The sequence below is a fragment of the Crotalus tigris genome, unplaced genomic scaffold (assembly GCF_016545835.1).
Source record: "Crotalus tigris isolate CLP2741 ecotype Arizona unplaced genomic scaffold, ASM1654583v1 scf7180000017624.2573661763:2888555, whole genome shotgun sequence".
In the NCBI taxonomy this organism is placed as follows: domain Eukaryota; kingdom Metazoa; phylum Chordata; class Lepidosauria; order Squamata; family Viperidae; genus Crotalus; species Crotalus tigris.
In genome coordinates this window covers 2,117,729-2,132,502 of record NW_024096519.1, presented here as the reverse complement: position 1 = coordinate 2,132,502, position 14,774 = coordinate 2,117,729, and the positions used below count along the sequence as shown (strand labels likewise).

At 35.6% G+C, this 14,774-nt stretch overlaps 1 protein-coding gene across 1 annotated transcript; it reads left to right on the top strand.

Moving 5' to 3' along the window:
* Nucleotides 1–14,701, top strand: TSPAN13 (tetraspanin 13). Its single transcript, XM_039332760.1, has 6 exons — nucleotides 1–240; nucleotides 5,603–5,770; nucleotides 7,879–7,959; nucleotides 10,145–10,258; nucleotides 11,693–11,803; nucleotides 13,547–14,701. The coding sequence occupies exons 1-6, from the start codon at nucleotides 178–180 to the stop codon at nucleotides 13,619–13,621; spliced, it is 612 nt and encodes a 203-aa protein (XP_039188694.1). The 5' UTR covers nucleotides 1–177; the 3' UTR covers nucleotides 13,622–14,701.
* The last annotated feature ends 73 nt before the right edge of the window (nucleotides 14,702–14,774 follow it).

Here is a 14,774-nt window from a genome sequence, read left to right as displayed (position 1 = left end):
GGGAAAGCGGGTTTTTGTGACTGCTGTTCCTGTAGTGCCGCCGTGGTCATTCTGGTTCTACCTGCCCTTTTCCACTTCGGGCAGGGGAGGCAAAGATTTGTTTTCCTCCCTTGAAAGAAGAGGCGAGTTAGCCAGATCAGGGGACCCTGCAGCAGCGAGCACAACCGCAGGGGCGCGATGGTTTGCGGCGGCTTCTCTTGCTCCAAGAACTGGCTCTGCGCTCTCAACCTGCTTTACACGGTAAGTCCAGCAGCCGCCCGCGTTCTCGAGCCAGGTGGCGATTGAATGGGAGCCTCCGGCAGCGGGGGGTGGGTGGGCGTGGGAGATCTTCCCTCCCCCCCCGAAGTGACTGGTCTTTTCTTACTGCTGAGCGAAAAAGCACCGCGGTAGGCCTGTGAGAGTCCCATAGTCCGCGGAGGATAAGACGCAGTCGCGACCGCCAGATGTCCCGGAGCGAGTCTCCTTCGCTAAAACGCGATGCACCTGCCGCGGTGCTAAAGAACCTCCTCGAGGGTTTGCGGGAACTCGAATTTGCTAGAAGCCCCTTTTCTGCAGGCTTTCTGCGGCGCCTAGGCAACCGGGCGGTTCTGTAAAACCCGAGATTACGCTCTGAGAGCTCCACCGATGTGTACTTTGAGGTGGCATATCATTTCGTTCAGCAGAATTGTTTGTCTCGAGCAACTACACATAGGGCGGACATTTAGCCTTCTTCCTCGCCTGACAGAGAAATCCAACGGTGGGAAATCTTCACCTGTGGAACGTCTTCCTGTTCGATATTAGTTAGACATAGAGGCGGATCATTGCTGGTAGAACAGCAAAGTTAGATAATTGAGAATAATTAGCTGAAATAATTATTAGTTTTCATCTTTAAAACGTTTGATCCTTTGGTTTTTATTTTATATCAAAGCCTCTGCATGCCCATGCCAGTGCTAGATGACATTGGTTTAAATTGTGGAGTAATAATCCACAAAATCTTATGCTGTATTATTCTAGCTTCTATAACTCTACAAGACTCCAACTTCTATCTGTGCATTTGCACTTGGAAATAAACTCTTTCGCTGAGTTGGGAGTCACAAGGTATCACGTCTCATGCTTGCTGAAACAGGAGGTCAAATAACCAAGATTGCGTAGTTGCATAGTTGTGGCTGCCATCTTGACCTCTTTGGCTCCTCTCTTCTCACTAGAGAGGACGTTATTTGTTTTATTTGCTTGTTTATTATTAAATTTATTCTCTGTCCATGTCACTATCAAGCAACTGATCATGATATGAGATTACAACTCCCATTTTCCTGGTTAAAGACTGAGACTAATGGAAGCTGGAATCCCACAATATTCAGAGCAATTTAGTCTTTCTAATTATGTTTTCTTACAGGATAATACTCTTTTCTTTTGTGGATTTAAACTGCTCAAAAAATTCTTACATATTTTTTTAAGCAGGGGGAGAGGAGCTACTTTTTCCACTTTTTAATAGTTTATATTGGGCTATTAGAAAATTCACACAATGTGCTTAGCAAAGATTTGCTTAAGTACTTTGCTAAATAAATCATGTCATGTTAAGCCAAAAGTACAAACTGAAGTCCCTGAGCAATTGCAACCAAAACCTTGGATGTACCTCAAATTTCTTCAAATGTTGTTACCCAATTATTAAACACATAAGGAATCATATTAACTATAGTTAATTTTAATTACTATTATATGGGAAAAAATTTATACCAGGAAGCAGAGTTTCCATACACTCTTGTCAGGCCACATGTTACTGTGACCATGCATAGTGGTCTGAAAACAGATGAATCTCAGCTCCACATTTTAACTTAGTGCATTGAATGAACCATTAAATAGATATCTAAACATTGTTTATTTACTAGTAATAACTACTTTGCCTACTTCATTTACTGCTTCTACTACTTTGCCTTGCTATATCTGTAGTTTTTCTTTAAAGCAGCTGGATGAATATCACAGAAAGCCAGATTATAGATTAAGGTAAACTTCTAGATAGATCTGTTCTAGCAACATTCATAATCTATTCTGGAGGCATGTGAACTTTTTCAGATCAGTAAATTCTGATGTCAAGACATCCTTTTCCCAGGTCAGCCCTTTTCCAAGGATGGCCACTTCAGTAAGGTTGGAGTTAAGTTGTTTTGACATTGGAGCAGCCTGTTAATGGAATTAGACTCTACATAAAATTACTTAATCCATGACTCCCCCCGTCTTTTTATTAGTTTTATTCATTTATAACATAAAATGTGAAAATACAAAAGCAAATAGTAGGGGACAACAGTAGAAAAAGGGAAAACAAAAAGTTGTGAAAAAGGGGAGGGAAAGAAACAAAAGATATTGACTTCCGACTTTCTCTGTTGCAGTAAAATCAGACATTAAAATCAAATCTCAACTTTTTACATTTCTATAGTAGTATGCACTAGCCATTTCTGTATCGGCAAATCAGTCTAATCGGTAAAACCCAAAATCATAATATTTTTTTCTACCTCAAGCACAAAGTCCAGATGTGGTTTCCAAGTCAGAAACAAAAGTACTTAATGTTCTTTTCTTTTATTAGCACAGTCAATCTGGCCATCTCTGCTAATTCCATCAGCTTTTATAACCATTCGTCCATGATAGGAATCCACTTTTGTGCATAGAACAATCTTGCTGCCATCACCATATATAAAATGAGAGTTCCATTTTTTTCCAGTTCTTTTTCCATTAGTCCCAGAAGGACTTTTGAGCTATAGACTATCCCATAAAACTGCTATTGCAATCTTATTTTGCTATTGTTTTTTGTCTTAAATTAATTAAATTAAATTAATTAAATTCTAAAAAAAATTAGAATTCTAATTTTCAAACATTCACAATATTGTTACTATACTTTAACTTTGGATTAAATTATTAAGCTTTAAAAAATAAAAAAGTCATTATTTCTGCAGTAAATTGGAAAGTATTGCCACCTCTGACACCAGCACATAGATGAGAAACTGTGATTCAAATCCCAGGTAAGGAAGTATTGGAAAATTGTGTATCTTGCCACATCATGTGTGAAGCATCTTAGATGATGAATAATGTATGTTCTTGTGTTTAATTGAGGATTTGATGGTTTAATTACTCAAAGCCTATATTCCAGGTTAGTTTCAAGATAGGCCTTTTCGTCCTTACATTAAGAAACCATAGAACCTGGGAAACAAGATTAAGCTGGCAAATTGACAAGGGATTATAGCAATGAAGGTTATTGAGGCCTGCAAACAATTACTGGACCTTGCAAATGTTGAAACTAAACATTTCATACTGGATAAAATTCCAGAGTTTGAGAATGGGTTTTTTTAATTTGAATAATGTATACCTTACCGTTTATTATAATTGCAGCATGGTACGGCAGTGCTATCTCATTCTCTGTAATGGTCCGGCACGTCAACTTTTAAAATAAATATTTGTTATTGAGATCTTGTGCTTGAGTTTTTACTGCAGATAGCTAGTTGTAAACTATTACTGAATTGCTTTCCTGCTTTCTACATCTTATCAAAACTTCCTGACCAGTTTGAACCATACACTAAATTAGATTAATAAAACTACAATGGAAAAATAAAAATGTAAGTAATGCATATTCCACTATAAATCTATCAACAGGCATAATTTGGAAACTTCTCAAAATATGGAGATTGCAACAATTCTTAGGACTGGGCCTGCTAGTCTTAGAGAAAACATAAAGGTTGGGTTGATGTATCAAATTCATCCCATTTGGCAGTTTTTAAAGATCACATAATCCTGGGATTTTTTTATGTCTACAATCAAAAGGCCAGATATTTTACAAGAATGAGAGTTTGTGTTCCTTTATTCTGGATCAGTTATAATAAAGCATTACTGAGTATTGCATAAACTTAACAGCTTCTAGGAATTTGGTGATATCTGCATAATTGTTCAAGCCACTTGTGCATACAAAGTGGGCCAACCATTTAGCATCTATACTGAATAGAATGGAAGTGTTGTTTTGGGAAGCTATGCGTCATGTGATGCCCTAGAGGTCAAAAAGTTGCCCAACCTGGTAGTCTCCACATGTATTAGGATTGCAACTCTCCAAATTCTCAGACAGTATGGCCAACAACTATGTTACTTTTTATTTCTGGTATGGCACCTGATTGTAGGTGTTATTCTGTATCACAATAGCTCAGTTTTTCAGTGCATTGATGTCTGTTCTTTTCTTTTTTACAGAAACAGGAAAGGTGGGGGCTTCCTGCATTTAAAAAGTGATTTCCTCCATTTAAAACATGACTTGTCAAATATTTCTTTGTGCCAAAGCTGTCCTTTTTGAAATATGCTAGGTGCTGGGGAGGAAAAGTCCTTAATTTTGATTAAAGGCTGGGCAAAAGAAAAAACCTTATAGGTAGTCCTGGTTTAGTAACTACGGTTGGGACCAGTAACATGGTAGTTAAGCAAAGTTAAATGAAATTGTGCTTATGATCATACTTTAATGTTCCTTTGTTTTATAAACCTGCGAAGGTCATAGATCTGAAAATTTGTTTAAATTAAATTTAAGTTACTTTGTTGTGATTGTTGTAATTATAAATAGTTGCTACATGAGGCAGTCGCTAAACCAGGATTACCTGTATTCCAATTAAAAATTTTAACGGGACCCCATACAAATGACACAGGTTCCTTTATCTTCTTCTATCACAAGTGGTATATACTTACTGCCTGCCATCTACCCAAAGAGTGTGAGATTTCTGAAGTTCTTTGTGAAACTGAATTGCCATTTAATTTCCAGTGTGGCTTTAGCGTTGTGGATTAAGGCATTCTTTATGTTGTTCATAGGTGTCAGAATATTTTTTATTAAATAAGGATACATGTTTTTTTGCATGTTTTCAAAGGTTGATTATGAGTTGCTGTTACAAAGATTAATTCAAAAATTGTCAGCTAGATGATAGAACTTAGCTGACCTTGGATGATCTTAAAAAAAACAAGAACTAATCAGGTCAAACCAGATGAGCACCTAGGAGATTGCCAGAAAACTGCAAAATTGTAAGCTAGACAGGGAATTAAAAATATTCTGGAAGAAAATAATGACAAACCATTTACATATTGTTATTCATAAAATGTGGAAAACAACATATGAGGTTGATTTTTCCTTTGATTTTTTTCTTATGATTTTTTTTAAAAAGCTTTAAACTCATCAAACTTGTGAACATGAACTACAGTATATTGCAATGTGTTTTAAAATGCATAATGTACAATTGTACATTTTGTACATTACATAATGTACAAAAGTAGCATTTTAAATTAATGAATGATGACTTCCTACTGGCATCTGCTGATTTCCTTTATGATTGTCTTTGGTTCCCAAAAGGAACTTTGCATAATTTTAAAACTGTCATAGGCATTTAGAGAGTTAAAATAGCACTTCAAGCACTAGATTTTTAATTTTAATTTTAATGAAAATTAAGCTAGGCTCAACTCTTCAAGTTACTATGAATTTTATACCCAGGAGAAGTTGTTTGTGGGAATTTTTGGACAAAACTATTGCAGCAATTTGAAAATGTTGACCTTTCACTTGGCTAGAGAAGGAACAGTACACTGTTCTAACATGTGACCAAAACTTTCCTTCTCTTTTTCTTACCAGTTGGTCAGTCTGTTGCTGATTGGAATTGCAGCTTGGGGCATTGGCTTTGGCCTGATCTCTAGTTTCCGGGTTGTTGGAGTCGCAGTGGCAGTAGGAATCTTTCTTTTCCTGATTGCTCTGGTGGGACTGATTGGGGCCATCAAACACCACCAGGTCCTGCTTTTCTTTGTATCCTTTGACTTGAAAGTAATCTAAAGCATCTCCCCTATTTGTCTGAAACTCCTTTGAATGACATCTTCATGGTTTCTTGTACTTCATGGCAGGTTTATTAAATGGAGGGCAGCGTTTTGGTGAAATCATCTAAAGTACAGGAAAATAAATGTTATATTTTTGAACAACTCAACCTCTATCCTTGTTACGACACTAAACATTAGATAGTAACAGCTTTCTCCAGTGATATAACTAGTTTCTTTCCAATGGCTGCAGATCTCCAGAGTTTCCAGAGACTAAACTAATTTGACAGCCAATTAATAAGAGTCCATTGGAGTTGAATGGGTAATACATAAATGAATAAAATACTGATCAATTTAAAGGAAAAAAAGCATTGACTTCAGATAGTCTTAAAGACTAAACCTTTTTTTAAGATAAAAATAGACAAAGTCCTCACTGCTCACTATAACTTTATTGACTTATTATGTCACACAATTGTTTTTTTTAATACATCCCTTGGAGTCAAACAATAGCTTTTAAAGCATATCTAGATGCTTTAAAATCCCAGCATAAGAAAGATCATGTGGACCTATGGTCTTTTTACTTCTTCAATACCTAACTTTAAATAACCTATGATCTTTAAATAACAGATAGCACTTGACTTACGACAATTTGGACCGTAGTAATCCAAAGTTAGTTGGGGCATAAAGCAACTCACCACATGACTTTCTCCAATTGACAATTTTGTTGGAAACTTGTTGGAAAGTTGCAGATGGCAATCATATGACCTCAGGAAGCAGCAGCCAATCATAAATGTGAGCCAGTTGCCAAGTCCCCAAATTGCAATCATGTGACTGTGGATGTGTTTGTGTACAACAGTCATAACTACAAGGACTGTTGTAAATCACTTTTCCCAAGGTTATTGTAATTTTGTACCACCGTTAACAAATGTTTGTAAAGTGAGGATTACCTGTAAGGAAAAGAAGAGATATCTTATTGTGTAAATATTCATGTAGCTTATATTATTATTTAAATGAAGAATCTTTTATGCAAATTAAACTATGTTATGTTCAGAAAGGGGTGCAATGATTCAGTGGTTAAAGACACTGAGCTTGGCAGCTGGAGCTCCATGCAATGTAGTGAGCTCCCGTTACTTGCCCTAGTTCCTGCCCAACTAGCAGTTCGAAAGCATGCAAACGCAAGTATTTTAATAGTTACCTTTTATTGGGAAGGTAAGAAAGTAACAGCATTCTATGCACCTTTGGTGTAAAGCTATGCTGGCCACATGACCATGAAAATTGTCTTTGGACAACGTTGGCTCCTCAGCTAACAAATGGAGATGAGCATCGTGCCCTAGAGTTGGACACAACTGACAGAAAAACCTTCACCTGTACCATAATTTCAAAAAAGAAAGCTTGTTTATTTACACAGCAGGTAAATTGCTTCACATTTCAGCAAATTCTAACATCTCTTATTATTATGTGTGAGTATAGCATCTCTCACGCACATTCAGGAATTTCAGTTGTTACATTAGAAAAGCTAATAGAATTGTTCAAGGGGTTTAAGACAAAGAAGGAGCTAATGATTCAAGAAGAAGGTCCAGAGTCAGGTTGAAAAATGGCAACTGCAACAAAGCTGGAATGTTTTGGAGACCACATATAGAATGCTGTGGGGTTGCCTGTAGCTGACATGACAACCAATATCCCTGAATTAGTTAATGCAACAGGTGGAAATTTTGGCATAATCATAATCCAAAATGTCATCTCCCCATCCAACTGGGCTTCCTTTGAATCAGACCAAAATAGCTTAATCTTTTAAATTTGTATATACATTTTATCAATGGTGGATTCAAATATGTGAACAACCAGTTCTCTGTGTGAATGCTGCTTCCGGAAGTCCATTCTGGGCCTGGGCAACAAAAAATTAGCTACCGGTTCTGCCAAAGTAGTGCAAACTGGCTGAATCCCACGATTGCATTTTATCCATGTATATGTGGCATGCCATGTGGAGTCGATTGATTGAGTTGGATAGCACATATCAAACAAATAATGAATCAAAGAGCAAACAAATATATGTGTATCATTTCTACATATGCAGTTTTGATTATCTTAACTAAGTGTCTTCAGTATATGATTATACTCTTGCTAGTGTTTGTTATACAGTTCTCAGTCTCCTGTGCTTGTTTGACATTGAATAAAGAACAGCAGGTAAAACATTTCTTATGATATTTTTATCTAAAAAGTATTATTATGTGTATAATCTACAATTAGATTAACAATAAAATTTGTGAAAACTTAATAATCAAGCCCTAAACAAGGACCTAAAAATTATTAAAGTAGTATGTAAGCAGTTCCAAGCAGAGTTTTATTTATTGATTTGTAAAATTAGGGTGTAAAAAAGTCAAAATACTGAGGGACTATTATTATTATTATTGTTGTTATGTTTATTAGTAGGATCATGAAGAAGATATTCATAGGCAAAGTTGAAGTGGACCTGCAAAGGAGCATTTGTTTGTTAATTAGAAAAAGTAACAATTATAAAATGTAGCACGTAATCTCCCAATAGCTACAGAAAACAGAGCAGTTAAGCTTCAATTGAAAGCAGAGGACAGGTCTATGTCACTAGGTTAAGAGAATTATGCTGTGAATGCATATCCAACAACCTTAACTTCAGCTCCCAGTTCAAGACATTCAGTTCAAGTATTTCAAAGCTAAACAAGGATAAGAAGGATTTATCCTAAAAAAAGATCAAAGACTCTAAAGACTCTTTTATATATAAAATACAGAACTTGTGACAACTCAAGACATTCTAGAATAGAATTGCTGGCTGAATAGCTGAAATAAAAAAGTTGTATAGCAATACTGCTATAAAAATTCATGATACATTTCATGGGTTGGATCCACTGAAGCTGCTTGTTGACAGTCATGGCTGGTGTCTCAAATCTAGCAGTGTACTAGTGGTCAAATTGGAATTATCCATTCTTCTTATAATTTTTTTCCTGATAAAAAATAATGAAGAAATGAGAAAGTTGGCTATGGAATTGATCCCCTCCCTCATAAATACTGTAACATTAAGTACTACTACTGTTAATCCATTTTGTGAAACCTTGGTTGTTCCAGTTAGCCAAAAATAAAACAAAAGGAAAAAGCACAAGTTACAAAATAGAGCAGACATGTCAAACTTGCGATGTCACGTGACGTCAGCAATGTATCGGAGGTTTTTCGCCATTGCCGGCACTGGGATGGGCACGGCTCCGGTATGATGAAACCAGCCTGCGGGCCGGCAGTTTGACATCCCTGAAATAAAGAAACCCAATCATCTGTTGCCTAATGTTTTTCCCCATAATGTGCCAGAAATATCAGTTAAATATATAGTGCAAACAGCTTTAATTTAGCTGCAGGTTACACAGTCTTTTGAATAGCATTTTTTAAACACATGCACCCATGCATCCAAGTCTCTTCACATTCATAGTGTATACTGAGTTTAAACCAGTATGCTGGCTGAGGAAGAGCTGAAGTCCAGATATCTTAAAATTGCCAAATTTGAAAAAATCTGATTTAAAATAAGCCTATGAACAGACGGAAACCAAAACACAGTCATTTCCCTTCATATATCCCCAATATGGCAAAAGAAATGAATCAGCAGCAACATAAGCAAGTTTTGTGAGCAAGCAAAACTGGGAGAAAGGGAGGCTAAAGAATGCATCTAAGAGACAAAATTATTATTACCAAGAAACAGGGTGATTTTCTACATACATTGGTACTATCCAAGCAGTGAAAGCTTTAAAACTATGAGCAAAATAAGGAAATGAAATGAATAATTAAACTACTGAAAAATTATTCTGTTTGCATTGGTGGTTCAGATATAGATAAGATAATCTTTATTGTCATTTTTTACTGTGGGCACACTGGCACACATTAAAAATGAAATTCTGTTGCCTGCTCTCAAAAATGTACACATACATAACACACATAAAGGCATGCTATATACATACATATATATAAAGGTGTATATACCTACATCCTTACATATAAATACATACAAACATTAATCACTGTCCATCTTGAATACATAGCAGAAAGCGAGTTCACAAGCTTGACAGTTCACAAGGCTGATGCTATATGGAACAAAACTGACTGAATCTGGATGTTCTGCTTTGGATACCATGGAGCGTCTTCCCAGAAGGTAACAAGGAAAACAAGTCATGAAGAGGATGTGTAGCGTTCTCGATAATCCTGCGTACCCTGCTCAAGCATCGCTTATATGCTATGTCCTCGAATGAAGGGTGTGAACTTATATAATTAGCAAATGAGAGTCTTTACGCAGAAGTTTATATCAAACTAATAGCAAAGAGCAGTTCTTGGCTACTAAAAATTTTCCTTGTATTTATAGAGCAAACTTCTAGAGGTTGCGTGGAACAACACAAACAGTGCAAGGCAGGATATTCAGCGGACTCTAAACTGTTGTGGCTTCCATAATGTCAGTGATGATACTTCTTGTTCTGCTGTAAGTTGACTATTTTTTTGTTCTGTTTTATAAGAACTTTATTACTATATATTTATTTTGCTTATCTGTCTTTCTTGGATCTGTAATGTTCTATCTTTGAAATCCATAATCTGTTTCTTGCATTTAATTATAATAGATACAGTTATGGTAGAATTTTTGGAGAAAAAAAAGGTTGATATGAAAAGTTACATCCAAATCTTCTTATTTCAAGATCTGTCCAAGAAGCAGAATTCATGAGCACTGTGTGGCAGTCCTGGACTTAGTATAGCTTATTGTTGGTCCATTTGACAGCAGAGGTCAATCCCTAGATATGCTTTTCATCTTTTCATCTGATAATGTAGTTGGATAATGTGAATTCATTCCTTGCCATGGTCCTGGAGTTCCAATAGGAACTTTGCAGGGAAAGTTGGCTTATCTCAGGCAATTTATAAACCCAGTGTGTTTCAGAAGGATTGAGGTTATTCCTAAATTTCTGTGTTTAGTTCAACTGAGACATTAGTGGATGTGCTCTGTAATTGTGGATCTTATGGAGCCCCTGGTTCATACATGAGCTCTGAAAGATGAAACAACATAAGAGATACTTAGAGTATTGTTAAGACAAAATGCTAATAAGACAAAAAGCAAATCTGACAGGTCACAAGTGAAATTATGTATAGACTTATCTTGTGACAATAAGGTGTTGAAGTGATGTAGCACTCACTTGGACAATGCTGGTATGCAATTTGAAAATTGCACCTGTTCCTTGGCTGGGAGGCCTTGCCCTGATCTTATTCACATCTCAGTCACTCCTAATTATTATTGCTATTATTGCTATCAATTATTGCTATGGGACTGCCCTTGGCGACTACTTAGAAGTTTCAACTGGTCCAGAATACATCATGTTCATAATTCTGAATGCTCTGAGATTTGCCCATGTTACACCATTGTGGTGGTGCACTGGTTCTCAATTTCCTCCCAAGGGACTTGGCATGACCTTGGGGGGGCACCTGCTTTACATAACAGACTCTCCCTTGAGATCTAGGTAGTCCTTTTTCTCTTGACTCTTCTCCTAGATCAGACATGTCAAACTGCCAGCCGCGGACCAGATGCATCACGCCGAAACTGCCTACCCCATTGCCAGCAATGGGGAAAAAGTCTCAATATGTTGCACAACATCATATGATGTTGCGAGTTTGACATGCCTGTCCTAGATTATGAGCCAGGATGTAACATGAGACCAAACTGTGGGTAATTAGTATGAGTTTTTTTATGTCAACTGGTTAGTCTGTGATGGTCTTTTATTTGGAAGGAGGGAGTATTTGTAATATGTTGGTTTGATTATTGTTAGCTGCCCAGTGTTATACTATGTGGGGGGTGGAACTAAAAATATTCTAAATATCATACATGCTACAGATAAACATCCTAATAATGAATTGAAATAACGATTGTTTGCAGGAATGTTTTGAAACGCTGACCTGTAAATCCTGTGCACCTATAATTAACGAATATTCTGGAATGGTCTTGAGATTTGTAGGAGGCATTGGTCTCTTCTTTAGTTTCACAGAGGTAAGTGCAAAATCAGTCTAAACCTTTGTGTATATATGTGTGATTCAGAGAACTTGCCAATATATTTTTTTCTATAAATGTGTTGATATGGGGAAACACTGTTCTCTTCTATAAAAGTAAAAATATTTTTATTTCTTAGCATGATAATATACAAATTATTTCATTGTTAGGTAAAGTTAAAATCCTATGCAGGAGTGAATGTCACTGAATTCACTGTTAATTATTTCTGTACAAGTCGCATGCATTGTAACATTGACAGTATAGCTTATTCCTGGTGATTATACAAATAGTCCATTTTGTTTTCTAGGACTGTGCACATTTGAAAAACAAACAGAGAAAAGTACCTTAAACTACCCATGTCTTTATGATTTTCACACAAATTTGGGAAGTCACTAACTGAAGAATCATTTTTATGAGCTTTTTAAAACCTGGTCGTCTTTTTTTAAGTCTGACAAAATAATGTGGTTGTTTTATTAGTAGCAGATGGGTACTGTTTTGTTGTAAGCATGAAGTCCACAATTCTTCCCAAATTCATTTTTGAAGCATGAACTGCCACAGGCTCTGGATAATAATTTTTTCAACATCACACAGAGATAGCTCAGTGGTTTTCCAAATCTGCTGAAGTTTCTCTTCATAGATTATGTAGCTAGCAAACAGAGTAATTATCGATGGAGAAAAATGAAAAAATGTGAATAGTACCCAACTTAGCTGATTTCATGCAACAAGAAACATAACATGAAGATCCGTGCCCATTCTAAAATTTCTGAAAATGATAGTTTTGGACTTCATCCAAATACAACACTTCCTATGAAATCAGATGTCTTTTTTCAGATTTCCTCATTTTGAAAAAAAAAAAGATAAAGGTCTGTCTACAGACAAATGCAGAAATCTAAAGAAAAAAAGAAAGCAACTTTAGTGAACAGCAGTGAGTTCCAAATAACTTTTTCTGAATAAATTTTTAAGCAGTCTTTTTTTTAAAAAAAAATCCAGTGATAAAATGATGCAGTCTTGTTTATGATAACAGATAGTCCTCACTTACCAGCAACAACTGGAATTCTGTCATTAAGAATCACATGACTGCCTGTTTTATGATGACGTTTGTCAGTTCTAGCTGTGGATGTTAAGCAAATTATCATAGATTATTAAGTATGAAGTGCACCCCGTTGACTTTGCCTATCAGAAAATGACAGTGAATGGTGCAAAATGGCAATCACGTGACTGTAGGATGCTGCTGCTTTCATAATTGCTTAGTGATCTTGCCAAGAACTCAAATTGCAATCATGTGATTCTGGTAACATTACAGTAGCTGCAACATTGAGGACTGAGCATAGGTTTCCTTGTTCAGCACTGTTGTAACTTTGAACAGTCACTGAATGAACAGTCATTAAATAAGGACTACATGTATGGATGAAATAAAATACATAGAGATAGTACACATAGAAATATATAGTATAACAAAAAATAAAGATAGTTTCATTCTAAAATGATATCCAAAGTTACTCCAAGTTCAGGAATATTGGAAAAAGTAAAAGTTCAATTTTGTAGGTTATTCTAAGGTTGAAAATTGGTATTTTATTTACTTATAAATACTCATAAATATTATTCCTTCATATATGAGTATATAATGAGTCAGGAATATTGGGTATAGAGAAAGTTTATAAATGAAGTGATAGACTGCTGAAAGCTGATATTGTAATATATTATGAAGTTTTAGCAGATGCTTTCTTTCTTTTCTTCCTTCAGATCTTAGGAGTGTGGCTCACTTACAGATATCGGAATCAGAAAGATCCACGTGCAAACCCTAGTGCATTTCTTTGACCTGGAACTGTTCAGGGACTGAACATTTCCCCCCCCCCTAAGTTTTAAAAAGCTGAATTCTCCACTGATCTGTCTACTCTCCTTGTTAATTGGGGGCACATGCCTTTGAGATAAGAAAATAGATCTAGAATTGCTTCTCATTCTGTTTTCTAGTGTTCTTTGAAGAAACTAGTTTGAAATCCTTGTTGACAATTGTATAACTAAACAGAATATGAATTCTCTAGGCATGTAGTGATTCAGTAGAGTTATTCATGTTAGTCTTCTCTCAAAGGGTTGGTGTTACTTTTAATTTAAAGAAAGATTTATTTGTTCTTATGATGCATTTCATTTCTCAGAAACTCTTTCATTGATCTATTTCTTCCTCCTTTTTTGAAAGACTGATTTGTTGGCTTCAGTGCATTTCATTTGAAATATGATAAAGAAATTGTGGTTTTGATTCTAATACTGATATTAATTTGGAAGAAACCCCCTCAAATAATCACGGCAATTGAAAACTCATCATTTTTAATAATTAGGAGTCAACTCCTCTCCAGTTTTTGGATCTGTTCAAGATATAAATGGAAATCAGTTCAGGATTGTCCATTAATTTCAATATTGGCTATATAAATAGTGATTCTGTTTCAGCCCAAAAACAGATTATGTCTAAATCTCCTGATTTACCTCACCTCTAAAATCATTTGATAGGGGTGATTGAATATTACCTAACATTATAATTTTCAGTAAGTTGACTATCAGTTTTCTTTGTACCAGTATATGAACAACGGTAAGAAGAGAGATGAATTTTTACAGTATAATAAATTTGTACAAGATGTGTAACATAAAATGATAAACGGGGATGCATAATGTGTAGTTGGCTTGTCGTGGTAAGATATTGCTGATAGGAGGTTTTGAGGAAGGGACAATTATATTTTATCAGTGTAATACATAAACTATGGTACTGATATGGGTCTTAAATTTAACTGTTTGTTCACTGATATCTAAAGTATATGATCATAAATGTGTACTAGATTATTGTAAGTAATATCTTTGTAGTTCTTCTCTTTATTTTAAAATAAAACTTTTAAATAATTACATTTAAAATTCTGTTGCAGCCATGTATCATATAACATAGCCCTTGTTGAACTGCTAAAGCATTTGTAGTTTTTCTATTAAC

Excerpts from the sequence above, each read along its gene's own strand:
- TSPAN13 (XM_039332760.1), top strand. The coding sequence starts at position 178 with ATGGTTTGCGGCGGCTTCTCTTGCTCCAAGAACTGGCTCTGCGCTCTC. Across the intron at positions 5,771-7,878 it reads ACCAGGTCCTGCTTTTCTTT|TATATGATTATACTCTTGCT; the intron begins GTATCCTTTGAC and ends AAGTGTCTTCAG. Across the intron at positions 7,960-10,144 it reads CATTGAATAAAGAACAGCAG|AGCAAACTTCTAGAGGTTGC; the intron begins GTAAAACATTTC and ends TTGTATTTATAG.